The following is an 18073-nucleotide window of genomic DNA, read 5'->3' on the forward strand; positions in this document are numbered from 1 at the left end:
GCTGCCTGAGGCCTGAAGATCACAGGCTTCCAACATTGATTTTCAACCTTGTCTCTGTGCACAGAAATGTCTCCATATTCTCAGAATCTTTTGATAAGATTATGCACTGCAGATGATGAGAGGAACATTATTCTGAAACTGTTCCACAATTTGTAGACAGTTTTTTGCAGACTGGTGAACCTCTGCCCATCTTTACTTCTCAGAAACTCTGCCTCTCTAAGATGCTCTTTTTATATCCAATCATGTTATTGACCTGGTGCAAAATGTTCAGATCCAGCTGGGGCCTTTCTGTGTGGAGTCTGCATGTTCTCCCCGTGCCTGTGTGGGCCATCTCCGGGTACTCCAGCTTCCTCCCACAGCCCAAACACATGCCTGTTAGGTTAACTGGTGACTCTAAATGAGCAGTCTGTCTCTCAGTGTCAGCCCTGTGACAGACTGGTGACCTGTCCAGGGTGGACGCTGCCTCTCGTTCTATGACAGCTGAATTGGACAAGTGGAAGAAAATGGATGGCTGCAAAATGCTGTTTTAGTACCACTTTTGTTGCCCCCATCCCAACTTCTTAGTTACCATCAAATTCAAAGTTACCTAATATTTTTCATTAAACAGTAAAATATCTCAGTTTAAATATGTGAAATGTTTTCTATGTTCTACTGTGAATAAAATATGGGTTTATGAGATTCGCAAATCACCGAACCTCAACCGTGCACCTGTGTTAGCCAGAGGTTCTATAAAGTCTGTCTGTAGTGTTGTCAGCACAGCATCATGTTGTGTTTTGGCTGTTGACTCGCTCCCTGTTGGTAGTGGGAGGACAACCACCACCTTTAGGTTCAAAACAGCCCGCCTTGAAATCCGATTATCTCGGTCTATGCCGACTCCCAAAACAATACATCCCATGGCTCTTAGTAGTTTGGTCCACTGCCTGCTATTCCGTAAGTCCTGCATTTTGTTAGCTTTATTACTTCGTGGAGGACTCTTATGTTAAAATGTTCCCACCATATTATTATTATGTTGCAGCTGAGTCTTCTAATGCCTCTTCATCGACGTCTGTCCACAGTAACAATCATTAGATCTCAACTTTCACTCAGTTTGAGTGTTTTGGCTTATTTATGACACAATCCCTGATCTGTTTGACAGCTGATCTGAAGCAATTCACTCCAACAACACTGAGAAAAAAAAAAAAGTAATAATTCTGCTTTGTGTTTATTATTATTATTGAGGTCAGAGTTCAGCATGGTGGTGTAATGGGCTGCATTAGATTTAAAAGTGCTCCCTGATACATTGTAACCCTTTTAACATGGTTAATTAATGTGATTCAAAAAATGTTTTACAGGAATTTGACTCATTTTTTTTAATAATTCACTTCTACTGTTAACATCAGATTCATGTTAACTAACAAATAACTATAATGTTAATTTACATGCACACAAACTGTAAACCGTTCCTGTTTGATCCCCGAACAGCTGTCACAACAGCTGCTACATTCAGCAGGAGACTTAAAATAAGAGCCAGAAATATCACTGTTATCCCTCAGTTTGGATAACCAATATTCTCTCTTTTGTCTGCATTTCTCAGACATATTTTTAAAATTTTATGTCCTCCCCAGCCTGCTGGCAGGGATGTTGAAATATCCTGGCTGTATGTTGCCTTAGGGCAAAGTGAGCAGGTTACAGAACATGACGTGAAGCACATTTTAAGCAGTAGGTTACTAAAATACAGTGTGTTGGCATTGCCTATGATAAGATTATGGGAGTAAGAGGTGGAAAAAGTTTGAGCTCTAAGAGCTGCCCTTTTTCTTCTAATTGAACTGAGTTTGTCCTGAAGTCTCTGTGCAGCCTCCTGGTTTCCTGAGCTGCAGTGAGGACATAAATACTTGGCACGCAGCAGGATATTATGCAGGTATGGGCTAATTTCAGCGCGGAGGGGACAAGAAGAAGACTACCTAAAATCCTCTGGGCTTCCAGACACCCTTTGAAGTCTCCAAAACATAACATCTTTGCATAAAGGGATGCTAGGGGAAAAGCTGTGCTCCATGAATAATTTATCATTTACTGGCATAATACGAGTCATCCTTATTGGCACAGCGAGTGCGACACAATCTAGATTAGTGTAAAATATAAAAACACCAAGCCAGCTGAGTAAGTGCAGCTCAAAGCTGTGCACGATGATCAAATAATCCAGCTGTGGGGCAGCTGGATAGGCTGGATTGATGCTGTTTGTTTGAGACGGGACAGCGAAGCAGCGCTGCGTCCGTTTCCGAGCAAGACGCTGTGTGCAAAACTGTGTAGTAAATGCGCATAATTTAAGGCAAAGATGTTTTGGTTACATGTTCCTGCAACATAAAAGGAGACATAATTACACTTTTCTAAAGAACATTAGAAACTATTGAATTCCGCGCTAATATGGTGAAGACGCAGTGAGCACTTTGGTGCACTTTTGGATATAAACATTGGGACCGCTCACTGCCGCGGAGCCGTTTACAGGCACAAATCGTTGCGGTGCGGCTGAAAAAAAAGCAAATTATTTTTAAATAAAATGGAAATTAATTTACGCCGAATTTTAAAGTGGGTTTTAATATTTAAAACCTAACGACTGGTAAAATCCGCAGGGGCCCACGCTGCTTCTCAATCTGCTCTATCCTGTTAAAATGCACTTTTCCCCGCACTTGCTTTTAGTTATTAAGATAGCGGAAAGTTGGGAGCAACAGCGGCCATCTGTCCTACCGTCATGTCGGGGCTCCCCCTGTAACGACACGGTTCCGTCCCTGTGGAGGAGGATGGAGGACGGGTCCTTCACCCGGCTGACTCTCCCGGCCGGCGGGCGGGGCACCCTGAGCCCGCTGCAGCACTGGTAGCACACCGCCCATGCCTGCTCCTCGTTGATGGGCTGCTCGTAGGACTTCAGCACCTCCTCCAGAGACAGTTCCCGGGGCTCCGCCAGGTCCCGGGAAGCGTCGCGGTCCGTGGAGGCGGTTACCCGCGGGTCCCCGTCCTCGGCGCTCCTGTTGGTGGATCTGGCCATGGCTGCGACGCCGTGGAGTCCATTCTTTACTCCGCAGGTACCGGAGCCATTGATGCTGTCCGCCTCTCGGCCCAGTCTCCAGTGCAGTCCGCGGCTCGACGTCTCCTCAAGTACCGCAGCTGCGCCTCGTTATCGCCGCGCTGCTGTCAGGGTGGTCACCGGCAACGCAGCGTTTCCGGATCAACTTTTCAAAACATAATAACATTTCAAAGTAAAATATTTGGGAAACCGTGCTTTAAAGGTTATTTTTGTAAATGCCCGAGTTTCACAATCAGACGCTAATTCAAGCGGACTCATTTAAATATTAAACGATCAAAACTGTCACATTTTAGTTTTTTGTTCTGTTTCTCAATCCTACAACACTGTGCAAAAATCTTGAGCCACCCTTCATTTCTTCATATCTCACTTCCAAACATCCAGACTTTAATCTCATAAAGCGGCTTTGAGCAATAGTTCTCCAGCTTTCTGAAGGTCTTCCAGAGTTTTATTTGCCTTTTCACTCATTTTCAGTCCAGTCCTCGTCCCTGACCATCACCAGAAGAATTTTTTATTGTTGTTTTATTGTTGTTTACACTGACCTGAATCATTAAAATATAAAAAGGCTCCTAACTCTAACAAACCAATTTTAATTGTATCATTATGCACTTTCTTAACAGCATCCTGTCACATAAACATTCTTTAAATAAATCTACAAAAAACACCAACGATAACACAGTTTGACAGACATGAAATGGGATTTTTGCACCATCATGGTGATTCCTAAAACTTGCTGTGCTGTGAATCCTTTAAAAAAATAGATTAAACTGGACAAGTGGAGGATGAAAGAAGAAATGTCAGGCCTAAAAAAAAAGCATATCTACAGCAGAGGAAGAAAATCTGAAAGTCACATCCTTAAGAAACAGGAGAAAATCCAGCAAAGACCTGAGAGCTGCATCTGGCCTTTCAGCTGATCCATCTGCTGCTCACTGAAGCCTCGTCACAAATGTCTCAGTGAATGGTGAATAGACTGGTTCTCACATTGCACTTTTCTACTCTACTTAAGCACTCAAAGCACTTTATACAACATGCCTCATTCACACCATTCACATGAGCACTTTTTTCTATGCCTAAGTGCTTTCTATCTAACATTCACTTAACAGTGAACACATCAGAGAGCAATTTGGGGTCCAGTATCAAAGATACTTTGGCATGCAGGCTGGAGCAGCCAAGGGTCAAACTACCAACCTTCTGATTAGCAGATGCTCTACGTCCTGAGCTGCAGCTACCCCTCACAGCGGAAGGGTGGCTGTTAAAAGGATCATTAAGGATCGGAAACGAGGAGAAAAGAATGTCAAATTACACAAGAACTGGACAGGAAATCAGTGACAACAGGTCTGATGGAGCGATGAATCCACATTTGAAATCAGCATCACTTTTGGATGGCAAAAAATGTTTGTTTTTTTCAGTGGTTTTCTGCATCATTGGACTGGCAGTATTTTCAGTTATGTGTTGTTTGCACATTGCTCATTCACAGCAGTATACAGTACCATGCATGGATGTAACTTTTGTTAAATCTTTGAGCCTCTAAAGTTGAATAACTGAGCCAGACTCTCCATCATCTGGCCCTCAGTCTAACACTTTCTAGTTGTGAGCTCTTGATTATTTTAATTTATAGTTAATAAGTGGTATTTTTCTGTGTATCCAACTAATTTATGTAAACACACAAAACTACACAGAAACCCACAGGCAGGGTTACAGAGTGGTCCATGCAAGTCTGCACACTTATACAATGAAAATTCACTGTTTGGCCTGAACTTAAAGTAGACATTGTCAAAAATTTCTTGTCTTACTTTTTGTTCTTGGACTGACTTCATCGTGCAAACATTTGTGCTCCAGTTTTGGTGGGTGAAATTCTAGTATTTTCTGTTAGTTGGTCCTATTTAGCCAATATCAGTGTCGGTGAGTTACATCCCTACAGCTTATTGAAGCAGCTTTATAAAAGTGCTCACTACCATCAGCTGATAATGTGGCAATCCACCTTTTCATCCAAATATGGTCATTTCTGTCTCCAAAAACCCAGCATAAAGGCAGTCAAAATGCTGAGCAGTGGCTACATCCACTTTTTTAAATGGTTTTGACCAGCAGGTGGGTGAAGCCAGAGCTGTGTGCATGTGAGATGACCATATAAGGACATCCAGTCTCAGTGACGTCAAACAGGACCAAAAGTTGAAAAAAAGAAAAAAAAAAAAAACTGCCTAAAACTGAGTCCTGAGCTTTTGGGATTACTTGTACATATGTTGACTTTTTAGGAAACTTATTTACTCCTTGTTCTGTCAGCAGAACATTCTCTGACCTTAGTTTGTCAAATTGTAAACTCATTTACACATGATCTGAAACAAAAAACAAAAATTAAACTACCTTTAAATTAAAATAAAATTAAAATTAAAAATTCTATTAAGCTAATAAAATGTATTAGTTGATTCCAGTAAAATCCAGCAGGATGGTTTACATACTGTCTATGAATCAGGCCACCTTGCATACTTTTATTTTGAAAGTTAAAGTCAATGCATTTCCTACTTTAGTGTTTGTTTTGTTTTGTTTTCCTGCTGCCATATCAGCAAAAAAGAGAGAAAGAGATCCATCCTCATTGTTCACCTTCACAGGGAGTGTTCATCATATGTGTTCATTTTGCATGTAGTTTTAGTCCAGTCCAGCTCTTTGGGGTCCTTTAGAGTTTCTTTATGGTGATTTAGTGTCTTTCTGTAGCATGTTCTGATTTTGCACCACTTGTATGAATTATGTTAGATATCCACAATTGATATGGACTGTTTAATGTGTGAGGAATGAAAGGATGCCACATCACTGGATGGAAATGAAGTGTCAACTTAGAGAGGCTGTATTCAAAGACACCCAAAAATCAAAGTGAAAAAATGATAGTGCAGGCTGGAACATTTTGCCAAAATTTAGTTGGTTGGCTGGCACTCAGTGGTTTGTATGGCCCTCACATGCTTGTATGCATGCCTGACAACACCGAGGAATGTTCCTAATGAGATGACAGATGGTATCGTGGAGGATCTCCATCCCAGATCTGGACTAGGGTGGAGTGCAGCCTTGCGGTGTCCCATGGACTGAAACCTAATGTCCCAGAGGTAGGTGTGGGGGCCAGTCAGTGGTATCAGTTCCTTCATCCTCAGTGAACTGCCTGCATACTCTCACCATATGAGGCCCCAGGAGGAACCAGGACCCACTGCAGCAGTGTAGGGTCTGACAGGTCCAAGGATTTCATCCTGATACCTGATGGCAGTCAGGGTGTTGTTGCCTAGCCTGCAGAGGTCTGTGTGTCCCTCCATGGATATGCCTCTCCAGACCATCACTGACCCACCACCAAACCGGTCATGCTGAATGATGTTACAGGCAGCATAACGTTCTCCACGGCTTCTCCAGACCCTTTCAGGTCTGTCATACGTGCTCAGGGTGAACCTGCTCTCATCTGTGAAAAATACAGGTCTCCAGTGGTGGACCTGCCAGTTCTGGTATTCTATGGTAAATTCCAGTGAGGATCCACAGTGCCGGGCAGTGAGCACAGCGCCCACTAGAGGACATGGGGCCCTCAAGCCACCCTCATGAAGTCTGTTTCTAATTGTTTGGTCAGAGACATTCACACCAGTGGCTGCTGGAGGTCATTTTGTAGCTCTTAGTGCTCCTCCTGTTCCTCCTTGCTCAAAGGAGTAGATACTGGTCCTGCTGATGGGTTAAAAATATGTCAGTGGCAATCCTGGAGGACTTGGACTACCTGTGCAACTAGGTATCACCTCATGCTACCAGCAGTGAAACTATCCAGGGTAAAAACTGCATAATAAAACATGCAGCGTTACCTGCTGTGGTGATCCCTTATGAATAAATGAGCAGCCAAAGTTGCTTAATTAGCAAAATCTGAAATGTGGGTTTTTTTGTGCAGAAGCAGGTGTAAACAATTATACCATTATTGTCTCATGAGCACCCCAGTTTCTGCATAATGGGATTAAAAAGAAGAGGAACAGCTCCCCTGGAGCTGCTCTGGTTCTGCTGACTCTTTATTCCTTCAGCTGGTTTCATAAACTCATCATCTAACAGTTCTTCAACAGTTTTGAAATTCATCCTGTACACTGAACACCTTTAGCCTGTTTTTCCTCAGATCTGCCCTCAAACTCATCCCAAACTGTCTCATCTGGGTTCAGGTCAGTGATGCAGGTCAGAAGTTTCCCATCACTCTGCCTCCAGGTCAGACACCCCTTACAGAGGTGTGCTTTGGCTTATTTGTACTTCCTGTCATTGTCTCCTCCTAAACTCCCTGATTGTTTTCACCTCCCATTAATTAATTACTGATGGGTTCTTCCTGCTCTCCGCCCTCACCTGTGTCCAATTCCCTGATCAGTCCTCGCTGTATTTTTTTTTTAAGTCCTGTGTGTCTTCTTGTCAGGATGTTTGTGTTTCCCTGACTCCACGCTAACCTGAACCTAAGTTTAACTTTAACCCTAAAACCTTAACCCTAGGTTACGCACATTTGGAGGGATGTGAAAACACAAAGTTCAAACTTCTACAATATTTCTTCACTCACACAGTCCTAAGGTCAAACTGGGTTGTATAAAAGTACTAACACACAATGTGTTTTCTTATTCAGTTTTATTTATTCATTTATCTTTAGTTTTCTGTGACAGATCTTTTCATTCACTCTTGTTGTTTGCAGAGCCACATCTCACACACACACACACACACACACACACACACACACACACACACACACACACACATACATATTTAGGGAACATCAGTAAACTTCAGACAGAAACAAAAAGAAATCTTCAGTGCAGCTCACACACTGCCCACATCTGCATTATATTAAAGGATTCAGTTGGTGTTTTCAGCCTCTTAAAAAAACCTGCTGCTGTATGTTAAAAAAGGCTATTTCTGTTGCATTCAGGGTCCAATGAATGTGGGTATTAAGAAGTTGTTGGACCAGCCGGTCCCAGCAGATGACCCCCCCTCCCTGAGCCTGGTTCTGCTGGAGGTTTCTTCCTGTTAAAAGGGAGTTTTTCCTTCTCACTGTCACCAAGTGCTGCTCATAGGGGGTCGTTTTACCTGTTGGGTTTTCTCTGTATTATTGTAGGGTCTTTACCTAGTATATAAAGCGCCTTGAGGTGACTGTTTGTTGTGATTTGGAGCTATATAAATAAAATTGAATTAATTTGTATTATTATATTACAAAACTAAACACCTGTTCCAGATTCTTTCTAAATGAGCTTTGTTAGTGAGAGGATACAAAATAAGAATATTGTATTTATTAGTGCCTCAGCCAGCAGATGGCGCCCCAGTGTAAGTTATTCTCTGGGAAACTCCGTCACAGTTTGATGCCATCAAGGTTCTTAAAAATAGAATAAAATGTAGAGGAATGTGTTTCAGTATTTGTTGCTATCATATAGTTTCTGATTGACTCACCTTACAAAGTGGAAAAACAAGGAAAGCTCAGGCATGGTTGAGAAACTCAGGAGTTATAACCCAGTTATAACCCAGCGTATGTCATTCCATCACATTGTCTCAAAATGAGTCATTGCACTGAAATAAAACTCACTGACTTCGCTGGTGTTTGAATCACTGTTTCATTCTTCAGTGCGAGAAGCACAGAATATTTTCCCCCGTCTTCCTTGTTCCTTGAATCGTAATTACCTTTGAGCCTCTGAAAATGAGGAGATAAAACATCTGAATCGGTTAATGTAATCCTTCTGTAAAAGCCTTTGAGCTGAAAGTCTGCTCTTCAGTTACATGCTGATTGTTTAAAATCAGTTGCAGACAAGTATAGCATGCAAGCATGTCAATTAAAAAATAGAAATGTATCTCCTTTTAAATGACTTTTAAAGTACTTGATTACTTAAGTAAGTAAGCAGTGTGTTTAAAGTCTCACAGGAGTTACCTGTACATAATTTATCCTCATTATCTGAAACATTTGTCAGGTGTAATATGAGAATCCAACACTGTAACCGTGCATTTATAATAGAAAATGAGGAACTGAATAATTGGTCATTAATTATTTTTGATGGCTTAAAATGTGGAAATTCCTGCACAGCAGCTGCATAGTTATGATTTTCAGTGGAGCGTGTTTTTGGACAGTCTGTTGCTCTACAGTTCAAAGACTCAGTCTCCTACTCCTCTGTTTATTGCTACTCTTGCAAACTGAGTTTATTTTAGTATTTATACTCAGAGTGACACATATTTATCTGGTCTTTATAAATGTAGAAAGTCAGTACACAGCAGACTCAGAGGAGGAAGGGCATGTTTTCCTCTTCTTACCTCATACAGAAGCAAAGTAGATTGTGGTTGATAGCAGGTAGATCATGCTTCTACATCAGGAACTACATGAACTAATATTCAGTGTATCAAGAACTTTGACCTTTGCCCTTTGGTTTGTAGCTGAACTAATCAGAATATGGAGATTTATCTGACAGACATTAATCAGGTTTAATCATAACCCAGTTCACTGAGGTTCATCACCACAGTATTTTTGCCAGCTTTCATTTATCACTTCAAACAAAATGCTTAAAATGCACGTTCATGAAACACCTTTTAATACAATACAAAGTACCAGCATTCATGTTTATTTTAAGCTGTTTACTGTCATCATATTTAGAGTCTGATTTACTCAGCTCGTGTTCAAAGCTAGACTGGGAAACTCAGGGGTGACTAATGGGATGGGAATCGAGATCCGGTTCTTGTGGAGAACACAGTAATTCAGTTCCTTGAAATCGTTTGCTTGCTTAATGAGTCCATTGACGTGAGGACACATTTACGTGATTACATTACACACATGCCTTATTTGGTTTGTAATATATCCAACAGTGTCAAGACAGTCAAGGTAAATAGCATTACAAAATTATGTTCACAGTGTTTCAGCAACAGCAGCAGCTGTACGTGCAGTCTGTGCACACAGCAAGCGCAAAAAAGGCGGAGCCATTACTGACACGGTGAGCTCAGATGGAGCGAAAGGAAACGTTTTTCTGGCGTCTAAAGCAGCAGCGCTTTTTCCTGTAACCACCGTTAAAACCTTTACTTTGAAACAGCTGGAGGTCCCTCATCAACCACCTGATCAGAAAGTGTCAGCATGAAGAAAAGAGAACTTTGTAGCTGCTCCATCACAGCAAAACAAACAAACAAAAAAACGGCAGTATGGAAGTTAAAATATGCAGATGAATTGTTACGAAAAAAGTATTTCTAATCAGATCCATGCGCGTAATTTGCGGGGGGGATAGGGGGGTTATGACCCCCCAATAATCTGATCCAATCACTATAACCCCCCCCCCCCCCCCCCTCCCAATAAAGTCACATCATTTCGATTTACAAAAAACATCTTACATGAATAACATGTTATTTTTCTTTATTCATCATCAATTTTGGGTAAACTACTAGCATGTTTAATCATTTGGTAATGTAACCCCCCCTCTCCCCACAAAAACTTGGTATCACCCAACAACCCGCTTTCTCTACCAAGCGGCAGCTTTGTGGAAGCAGCTGCTGGGCAGCGGGTGTAGTTTGAAAAAATGAAGAGCACAACACCCCTTGTAAAAAATCAAAATGAGGTAAATGTAAATTATTGTTAGATGATGATATAATAACTAGGCCGCTGTGTATCAGACACACTATGAATACCGGTTCAGGTATTTTAGCTGCTCCTAATCTGACAGTGAGTCAAAGAAAAAGAAGATAAAAGTGGTTATTTGCACACATGCGGCTCAGTACAATACCTGTAATATGTAATAAACTAAACTTATTAAACAAGTATATAGTTTTACTCAAGTGAACACACACATAACATTTTATGTATTTAGTTAGTAATGACTAATATTAGTACTGATAACAGGACTGAAGATGAGTCCCAGAAAGGTCCAGGATGAGACTCGTTATATTTTAAACACATCAAGTTCAAACCTTTTTCTCTACAGAACGTGTTTAATAGTAAAGATTGCATTAAACTCTCACATGCTCAGTGGAGAACAGACTGCTGTATAATATTTTATTTATTATATTTGGCCAAATTAAAACAGTTTCTTTAAAAGTGGAATAAGGGGCTGCAAAATTAGTAGTAAAACAAAACAGGTTCATGAAAGATATTTGTTACTGTTGGAAGAAATGTGACAAATGTAAGCCTTTTCTTAATTGTTGAAGGTGCAGAGTAAATACAAATAACGTTAAATAAATACATAGTAAAAGCATTACAATGTATTTCTAATACATTTCTAATTGACCCAAAATCTCCTGAATCCTTTTAGAAAAGTAAATGATAAATAAATAAATAAATAGGCAGAGAGCTTAACCCCCCCAATGTTGGACCCAAAGTTACGCCCTTGATCAGATCAGTATTAATTTTGAAAGAGGAATTCTTATTTTTTTTGTAATTTTAATTTTGTTGTACTTTACATTAAAAAGAGTAGTGTGACAGGTAAACAGGTTGTTTATGAAGGAAGACACCTGAAACACTTTAATTAAAAAAGCAAGACATTTAAGATATTAAAGAATCAGGAAAAATGACACATGGCCATGTGGGGACTCAGAGTAAGCGTGTGCTCTCTCTCTCTGTCTCTCTGGCCGCTACGAGTCGACCTTCGTCATTCAGTTTTGTTCAAACTGGTTTTTCCATGATCCAGATTCCTCTCAGTCATAAAGCACATCTCCTTCCTGATGTTTTCATTTGTCATAGAGCAAGCTTGTCCATATTAATGACAGAACATGGTGATGTTGGTGATGCTTTAATTGTACGTACTGTAGCTGATCCTCAAGATAAGATGCACTGAGACAGAGAAGTTACTCAGCACTTTCTGATCTGTTGCTCTCGGTCTAATGTATTATTTAATTGTTTGGTTGATCCACTGATTATTAATTAATTTACTGGAGTTTACCTTTAAACATGTGTCCTTTATTCAGTGAGTAAAAAATAATCCCAAACAAATGCAAACCAACCCATCTGTGGTATATTTTATTCACTAACACAATGAAAATCGATAAGTGATATCAATAATGGAATCGGAATCGCTAAATTCTTATCAATTCCCATCCCTAGTGACTAATCACACTGATCACCTTTCTGTGACCCCTGACCCTGTTCACTGATGTTTAGGTGAACGCAGCGAGAAAAGTAAAAGACGTGCTGGATATGCTGAACTTGGTTCATGGTATAGATCCTGTGTTTCCACTGGACTCATTTTATCTTCACACCCATAACTCATGTGAAATGGTACAGCCCAGTTTCAGTAACGACTTCACTGTCTCCTGTTCACTGTCCCACATCCGTAATATGTGTTGGAGCAGTTGCATCAAAGACTTGCCATTTTTTGACAGTGTTGTTTGCATTAAATGAATCCACAGTACTGATGTAATACACGGCTGAAGTCGAAGACTCTTTTTCTTCAGTTTCTTATAAAGCAGCCAATCAAAGACTTTTACCAGAAGTAAATCAGCTGGCATTAACAGCTTAGTAATTACAGCTTAAATTTACACCTAAAGGCAGTGTGAGTCACAGCTTATTCATAAGCTTAGTCATATAATCGTTGTTGCCATCTTTGTGTCAAATGCTTGAAGGAAAGTCTGTAACCAGACACCATTTACAGCAGATTTAGGGACAATGAACTTGTCACGGTGTTGGGTTAGTTGCCCAGTGTTCTGAGTTGTTTTGTTGGTGTGCTACAGGTTCTTGGTTGGGGTTTTGTTACATCTTGAATAGGTTTCTGCTGATTATGTTTTGATTACGTTTGCAGTTGCTCGGTCAGTTCTCCTTAGTACTCCTCCCTCCTTTGTCAAAAGTCTTCTGTGTTGTGTCATGTTTGTGTGTCTGTTACGTTTGGTCACTGTCATGGTCCTGCACCTGTAACCCTTGTTTCTTAGTTTATGTCTTTTGTGGTTTTATTACCTTTATTGTTACTGTTTTGTTTTATTGTTTCATGTGTTCTTATGTATTCTTAGTTCTCAGTGTGTGTGTGTGTGTGTGTGTGTGTGTGTGAGAACACAACTCTTTCCCCCAAATCCTTTCTCTGTCTTATTTCTGTTTCCTCTCCTCTTCCTCATTCTGTGAGGAATGAAAGTGCTGATGTTCTTCTTACGTCTTGAATGCTTCCTCTAAGGTGCAGTAATCAGAGCGCTCTTCACACCAACCAACAAGAAACAAGCAAAGAAATGTCACTGATCAGAATTTGAATGCCTCTGATTACAGGTAAAGGCATTCTCATCTTAGACCCAGCATCACTGTCAATCACGGTTCTGCATTCTCGGTCGTTGACCCTGACGGTCCGAGTCAGTGGAGTTCATCGGTCCTTTTCTCCAGCCATTTCTGGTGAAAGTGTCCCCTGTTTTGTTTTCTATGCAGTTTAATTTTTGAACTTTTATAACTGTGGTCCACTATGCAAGTCTGCAGTTTACGATGTGGGGTAAAGTTTTGCTTTAAGGGGCTCACAAACTTTCTGCATTAGTTTGTAGGTTCATGTGTTCATGTGCATGACCAATAAAAATCAGATTCTGACAGACACAAAGTTTTGGCACTGACAGGAGATAATTCGTCAAATATTGCTGTTACACACACGTTCTACCTGCCAGCAGTCCAATCACCACAAAATTCAAGTAGGCACCAACTGCAAATCTTATCAAACAAGCTGGTCTGTCTTAGAAAATCATCTCATAATTTTAACTTCTTGAGTTCTTTTGCAGCACATCATTAAGGTCCAGTTTAACTTCCATTTACTGAGGTTTTGAATCGGTCCCCTTCTCACAGCATCATATTTCTGACAGTATATTAAAACATACTCTGAGGTTTCAGCTTCTCCACAGTAGCCACATTTCCCTGTATGGTGTTTCCTTATTATAAATAATGTGCCAGCAAACATGCCCATGCGGGCCCACAGTGGGTGGTTGTGGGTGAACTGTGGGGCTGCGTGGGCAGGGCAAACCCACACTTATCCCACATGGGCCCGAGTGGGTGTGGCTACACGGGGTCAGTGGCAGTTTTGCTCTTTGGGGTCACTACGTGGGTTTTCTATGGGCAAGTCCACTATGGGTTGCCCACAGAAAACCATGATTGGGACCCCTCAGGGTAAAACTACTATGGGGCCTGCAAGAGCTAACCCACAGGAGAGCCAGTGAGGGGTTTCTTTGGACACCTCTCACAGGGCCTGCTCACAGAATCCCTTCATTGGGACCAAAAGGAGCAAAACTGCTGTAGGCTCTATGTTGGCCCACATGGGATAAGTGTGGGTTTGCCCTGCCCACACAACCCCACAGTTCAACCACACCTGTCCACTGTGGGCCCACTGTGGGCCCACATGGGCATTATCTGTGGATTTACACATTCTGTGGAAAAAAGATCAATCGGAAAAGTCAGCTTCAGTAAAACCTCAAAACAAACTACATGACACAAAGTTTTCATAGATTTTTTTCTCAACTTTTAGATATTTTTTAGAGAAAAAAGTAACAGATTAATAAAATTTACAGTAGACCAATACAGTCACTGTGCACTTTTACTAATTCCTGTGATGCATACAACACAGATGGCAGTGAAAAAGCAGAAACACAGGGGGGCAGCGGGTGGAGCGCGGGGATGATGAGGCTGAAGTTTAACTTGTGTTTGGTGGCTTTTCACTGGAATGCTCAACATGAGCTCCAAAGAGACATCAATTTGAGAGAAAGAGGTTATCATTAGGCTCAAAAACAAACATAAAAAGGAGCTCTTGGGTAGAGAAGAAGAGTTGGAGGGTTGCATGAATGAGTCTGAAAGGAAGAATGACAGATGGGCTATTTAAGCACGCTGAACAGAGGCTGATTGGCTCAAGAAAAGCAGGCAGAAAGATGATTAGACCAGAATTGATAAAGTCATAATTGAGTCTGACAGCCGAAACAAAACAAAAAAACCCAAAAAGGCAACAAAGTCCTAAAAACAAACCAGAAAAGAAACAAAAGGCGGCAGCACAAGGCCGGAAAAAAGTTCAAAACAAAGAAAACACAGTTGTGGAGGCCGACCGCACTCCCAGCGGCGGTGACAACGAAGACGAAGACGAGGACGAGGACGAGGACGAGCAGGAGGCCGACTGCGCTCCCAGCGGCGGCGGCGAGGACGAAGGCAGGCAGGCTCAGGATACTTGAAAGGCTCCAAACACTTGAAAGGCTCCAAATTACCAAAAGAGCCAGGGAACTCGAAGGAGCCATGCTGCCGGGCAGGATGCACAGCCGTCTCCTTTAACGACTGGGGCTGCTTTGTAGGTGATTAAAAAACAGGGTCAGGCAGGGGTGACTCTAAGGTGGCCATGGGGACCGAGGCAGAGGAGAGACCAGAGGAGGGAGCAGAGGGAGCGACTAAAGGGACCGAAGGGGAAGGAGCTGAGGGACCTGAAGGGGGTAAAGAACAAAATGAGGGAACTATTGGGTTCAGAGGGACCAAAGCTGAGGGGACCCGAGGGACCTGAGCTGAGGAGGGAGCTAGGGGGACCCGAGGGACCGAGGGGACCAAAACTGAGGTAGAGGGAACCGAGGGGAGCGAAGCTGAAGGCGAGGGACCAGAGGACGGAGCTACTAAAAGGACCGAAGCTGAGGGAGCAGAGGGAGCAGAGAGAGCTGAAGGGACCGAAGCAGAGGGGACCAGAGCAGGGTGAGCAGAGGGGAGCTGAAGGCTCTGAGGCAGAAGCACTGACTGAAGCTGCTGGGGCTAAAGCAGTAGTGCCCGACAGGGTGCTGCTACTCTGAGAAGCAGGAACAGGTGCAGAATCAGGCCTGTCCTCAGCCGATCCTACCCGCGAACCAAAAGCGGGTGCAGAAGCGGGCCGGTCCTTGGCTGGTACTGCTCGTGGAACAAACACAGGTGTAATATGCTTCACAGGAGCGTTGCTCACAGTCCCAGCGTTCGCCATGTCCAAACCGATAGTCTCGGTGACCAACTTTTTCACCACAGTCTCTGGCTTAACAAGCAGTCCATCAGTCTTAACAGAGGGAATCAGAACACCAGGGAGAATCACTTCCATAATGAAAAGCCTAATTACCTCAGGTAAGTCATCTAAAAGTCCCAAATGAGTGGTTACCAGTCTCTGTATAATGTGCTTAATGGTGTTCTGACAGACCTCATCGGTCCTACTGTAACAGCTGGCGAAGGCAAGGCAGGGAGGACCCCAGTGCAGGACACGACGAGACCAAGGTTAGGTGAAGATTTATTAGTAGTGCTTCACAGTACACTCAAAACAGGAAACTAGAAACTTGAAAACTCGAAACCAGAAGACAAAACGCACAGCAAAAAACTGACGAGGACCTGAACACTGAACTAAACAACACTGAGACCTAAATACACAGCTGGAACGAGGGGGAGTGGAAAACAGCTGAGCACAACAGGTGAAAAGAATAAGACTAATAACACAGGAAGTAAAACCTAACAGAAAACACAGGGAACACTGGACTACCAAAATAAAGCAGGAAATACTAAACATAACAGACGCAGACCTAACACCGAAAACTTGACAAAGGCAATATTACAAAATGAAACAACAAGGGAAACCAAACCGCACACTCCAACAACAAACAGAGAAACCAAAAGAAACACCAAGAAAACAACCTGAAAAGTACATCAAAAGAAAGCTACACAAAAGAACTTAAAACGCTGGGCCACCGGCCCAGGATCATGACACTTCCTTACCCAAACAGTCTCTCATGAGTGAAAAACGTTATCCAAATAAACTTTGATGATGCGTTTGCTTAAACCCACAACAACGATGAGCTCATCAACACAAAATGCCAAAAGACAACTGAAGATAACTAACGTGCACAACGGAAACATCAGCGGTTTCAGACTTTGGCAGACAACCTTTAAATGACTGTTTTACAAGCAGACGTCTCAACCTCTGACTCACTGCTTTTCTTTGTCTTATGTGACAGTAAAATTCAATTAAATTAAATTCAATTTTATTTATATAGCGCCAAATCACAACAGTCGCCTCAAGGCGCTTTATATTGTAGGTAAAGACTCTACAATAATACAGAGAAAACCCAACAGTCTAAACGACCCCCTATGAGCAGCACTTGGTGACAGTGGGAAGGAAAAACTCCCTTTTAACAGGAAGAAACCTCTATCAGAACCAGGCTCAGGGAGGGGGGGGTCATCTGCTGAGGGGGAAGCCTGAAAGCTGAAGGCTCTGCCTCCCATTCTACTCTTAAGTATCCTAGGAACCACAAGTAAGCCAGCAGTCTGAGAGCGAAGTGCTCTGTTGGGGTGATATGGTACTATGAGGTCTTTGAGATAAGATGGGGCCTGATTATTCAAGACCTTGTAGGTGAGGAGAAGGATTTTAAATTCTATTGTAGATTTAACAGGGAGCCAATGAAGAGAAGCCAATATGGGAGAAATCTGCTCTCTCTTTCTAGTCCCTGTCAGTACTCTAGCTGCAGCATTTTGGATCAGCTGAAGGCTTTTCAGGGAGCTTTAGGACAGCCTGATAATAATGAATTACAATAGTCCAGCCTAGAAGTAATAAATGCATGAATTAGCTTTTCAGCATCACTCTGAGAAAGGATGTTTCTAATTTTAGAAATATTGTGCAAAGGCAAAAAAGCGGTCCTACATATTTGTTTAATATGTGCATTGAAGGACATATCCTGGTCAAAAATGACTCCAAGATTTCTCACAGTGTTACTGGAGGCCAAAGTAATGCCATCCAGAGTAAGTATCTGGTTTGACACCATGTTTCTAAGGTTTGTGGGGCCGAGAACAAGAATTTCAGTTTTATAAGCAGGAAATTAGAGATCATCCGGGCCTTAATGTCTTTAAGACATTCCTGCAGTTTAATTAATTGATGTGTGTCATCTGGCTTCATTGATAGGTAAAGCTGAGTATCATCTGCATAACAATGAAAATTGATGCAATGCTTTCTACTTATAAATGCCTAAGGGAAGCATGTATAGTGTAAATAAAATTGGTCCTAGCACAGAACCCTGTGGAACTCCATAATTAACCTTAGTGTGTGAAGAAGACTCCCCATTTACATGAACAAATTGAAGTCAATTAGATAAATATGATTCAAACCACTGCAG

General features: G+C 41.9%; 1 protein-coding gene across 2 annotated transcripts in view; it reads right to left on the reverse strand.

Annotated features, from left to right (window-relative positions):
- spire2 (spire-type actin nucleation factor 2) overlaps positions 1–3193 on the reverse strand; it is a 34067-nt gene extending 30874 nt beyond the window's left edge. For both annotated transcript variants that reach the window (XM_030731924.1, XM_030731923.1), the window contains exon 1: positions 2722–3193. In XM_030731924.1, coding sequence (XP_030587784.1) covers positions 2722–3019 — 298 coding nt within the window. In that variant the 5' untranslated portion in view covers positions 3020–3193. The remainder of the gene's footprint in view (positions 1–2721) is intronic.
- Between the last annotated feature and the right edge of the window lie 14880 nt (positions 3194–18073).

The sequence above is a fragment of the Archocentrus centrarchus genome, chromosome 6, assembly GCF_007364275.1.
Source record: "Archocentrus centrarchus isolate MPI-CPG fArcCen1 chromosome 6, fArcCen1, whole genome shotgun sequence".
Taxonomy (NCBI): Eukaryota; Metazoa; Chordata; class Actinopteri; order Cichliformes; family Cichlidae; genus Archocentrus; species Archocentrus centrarchus.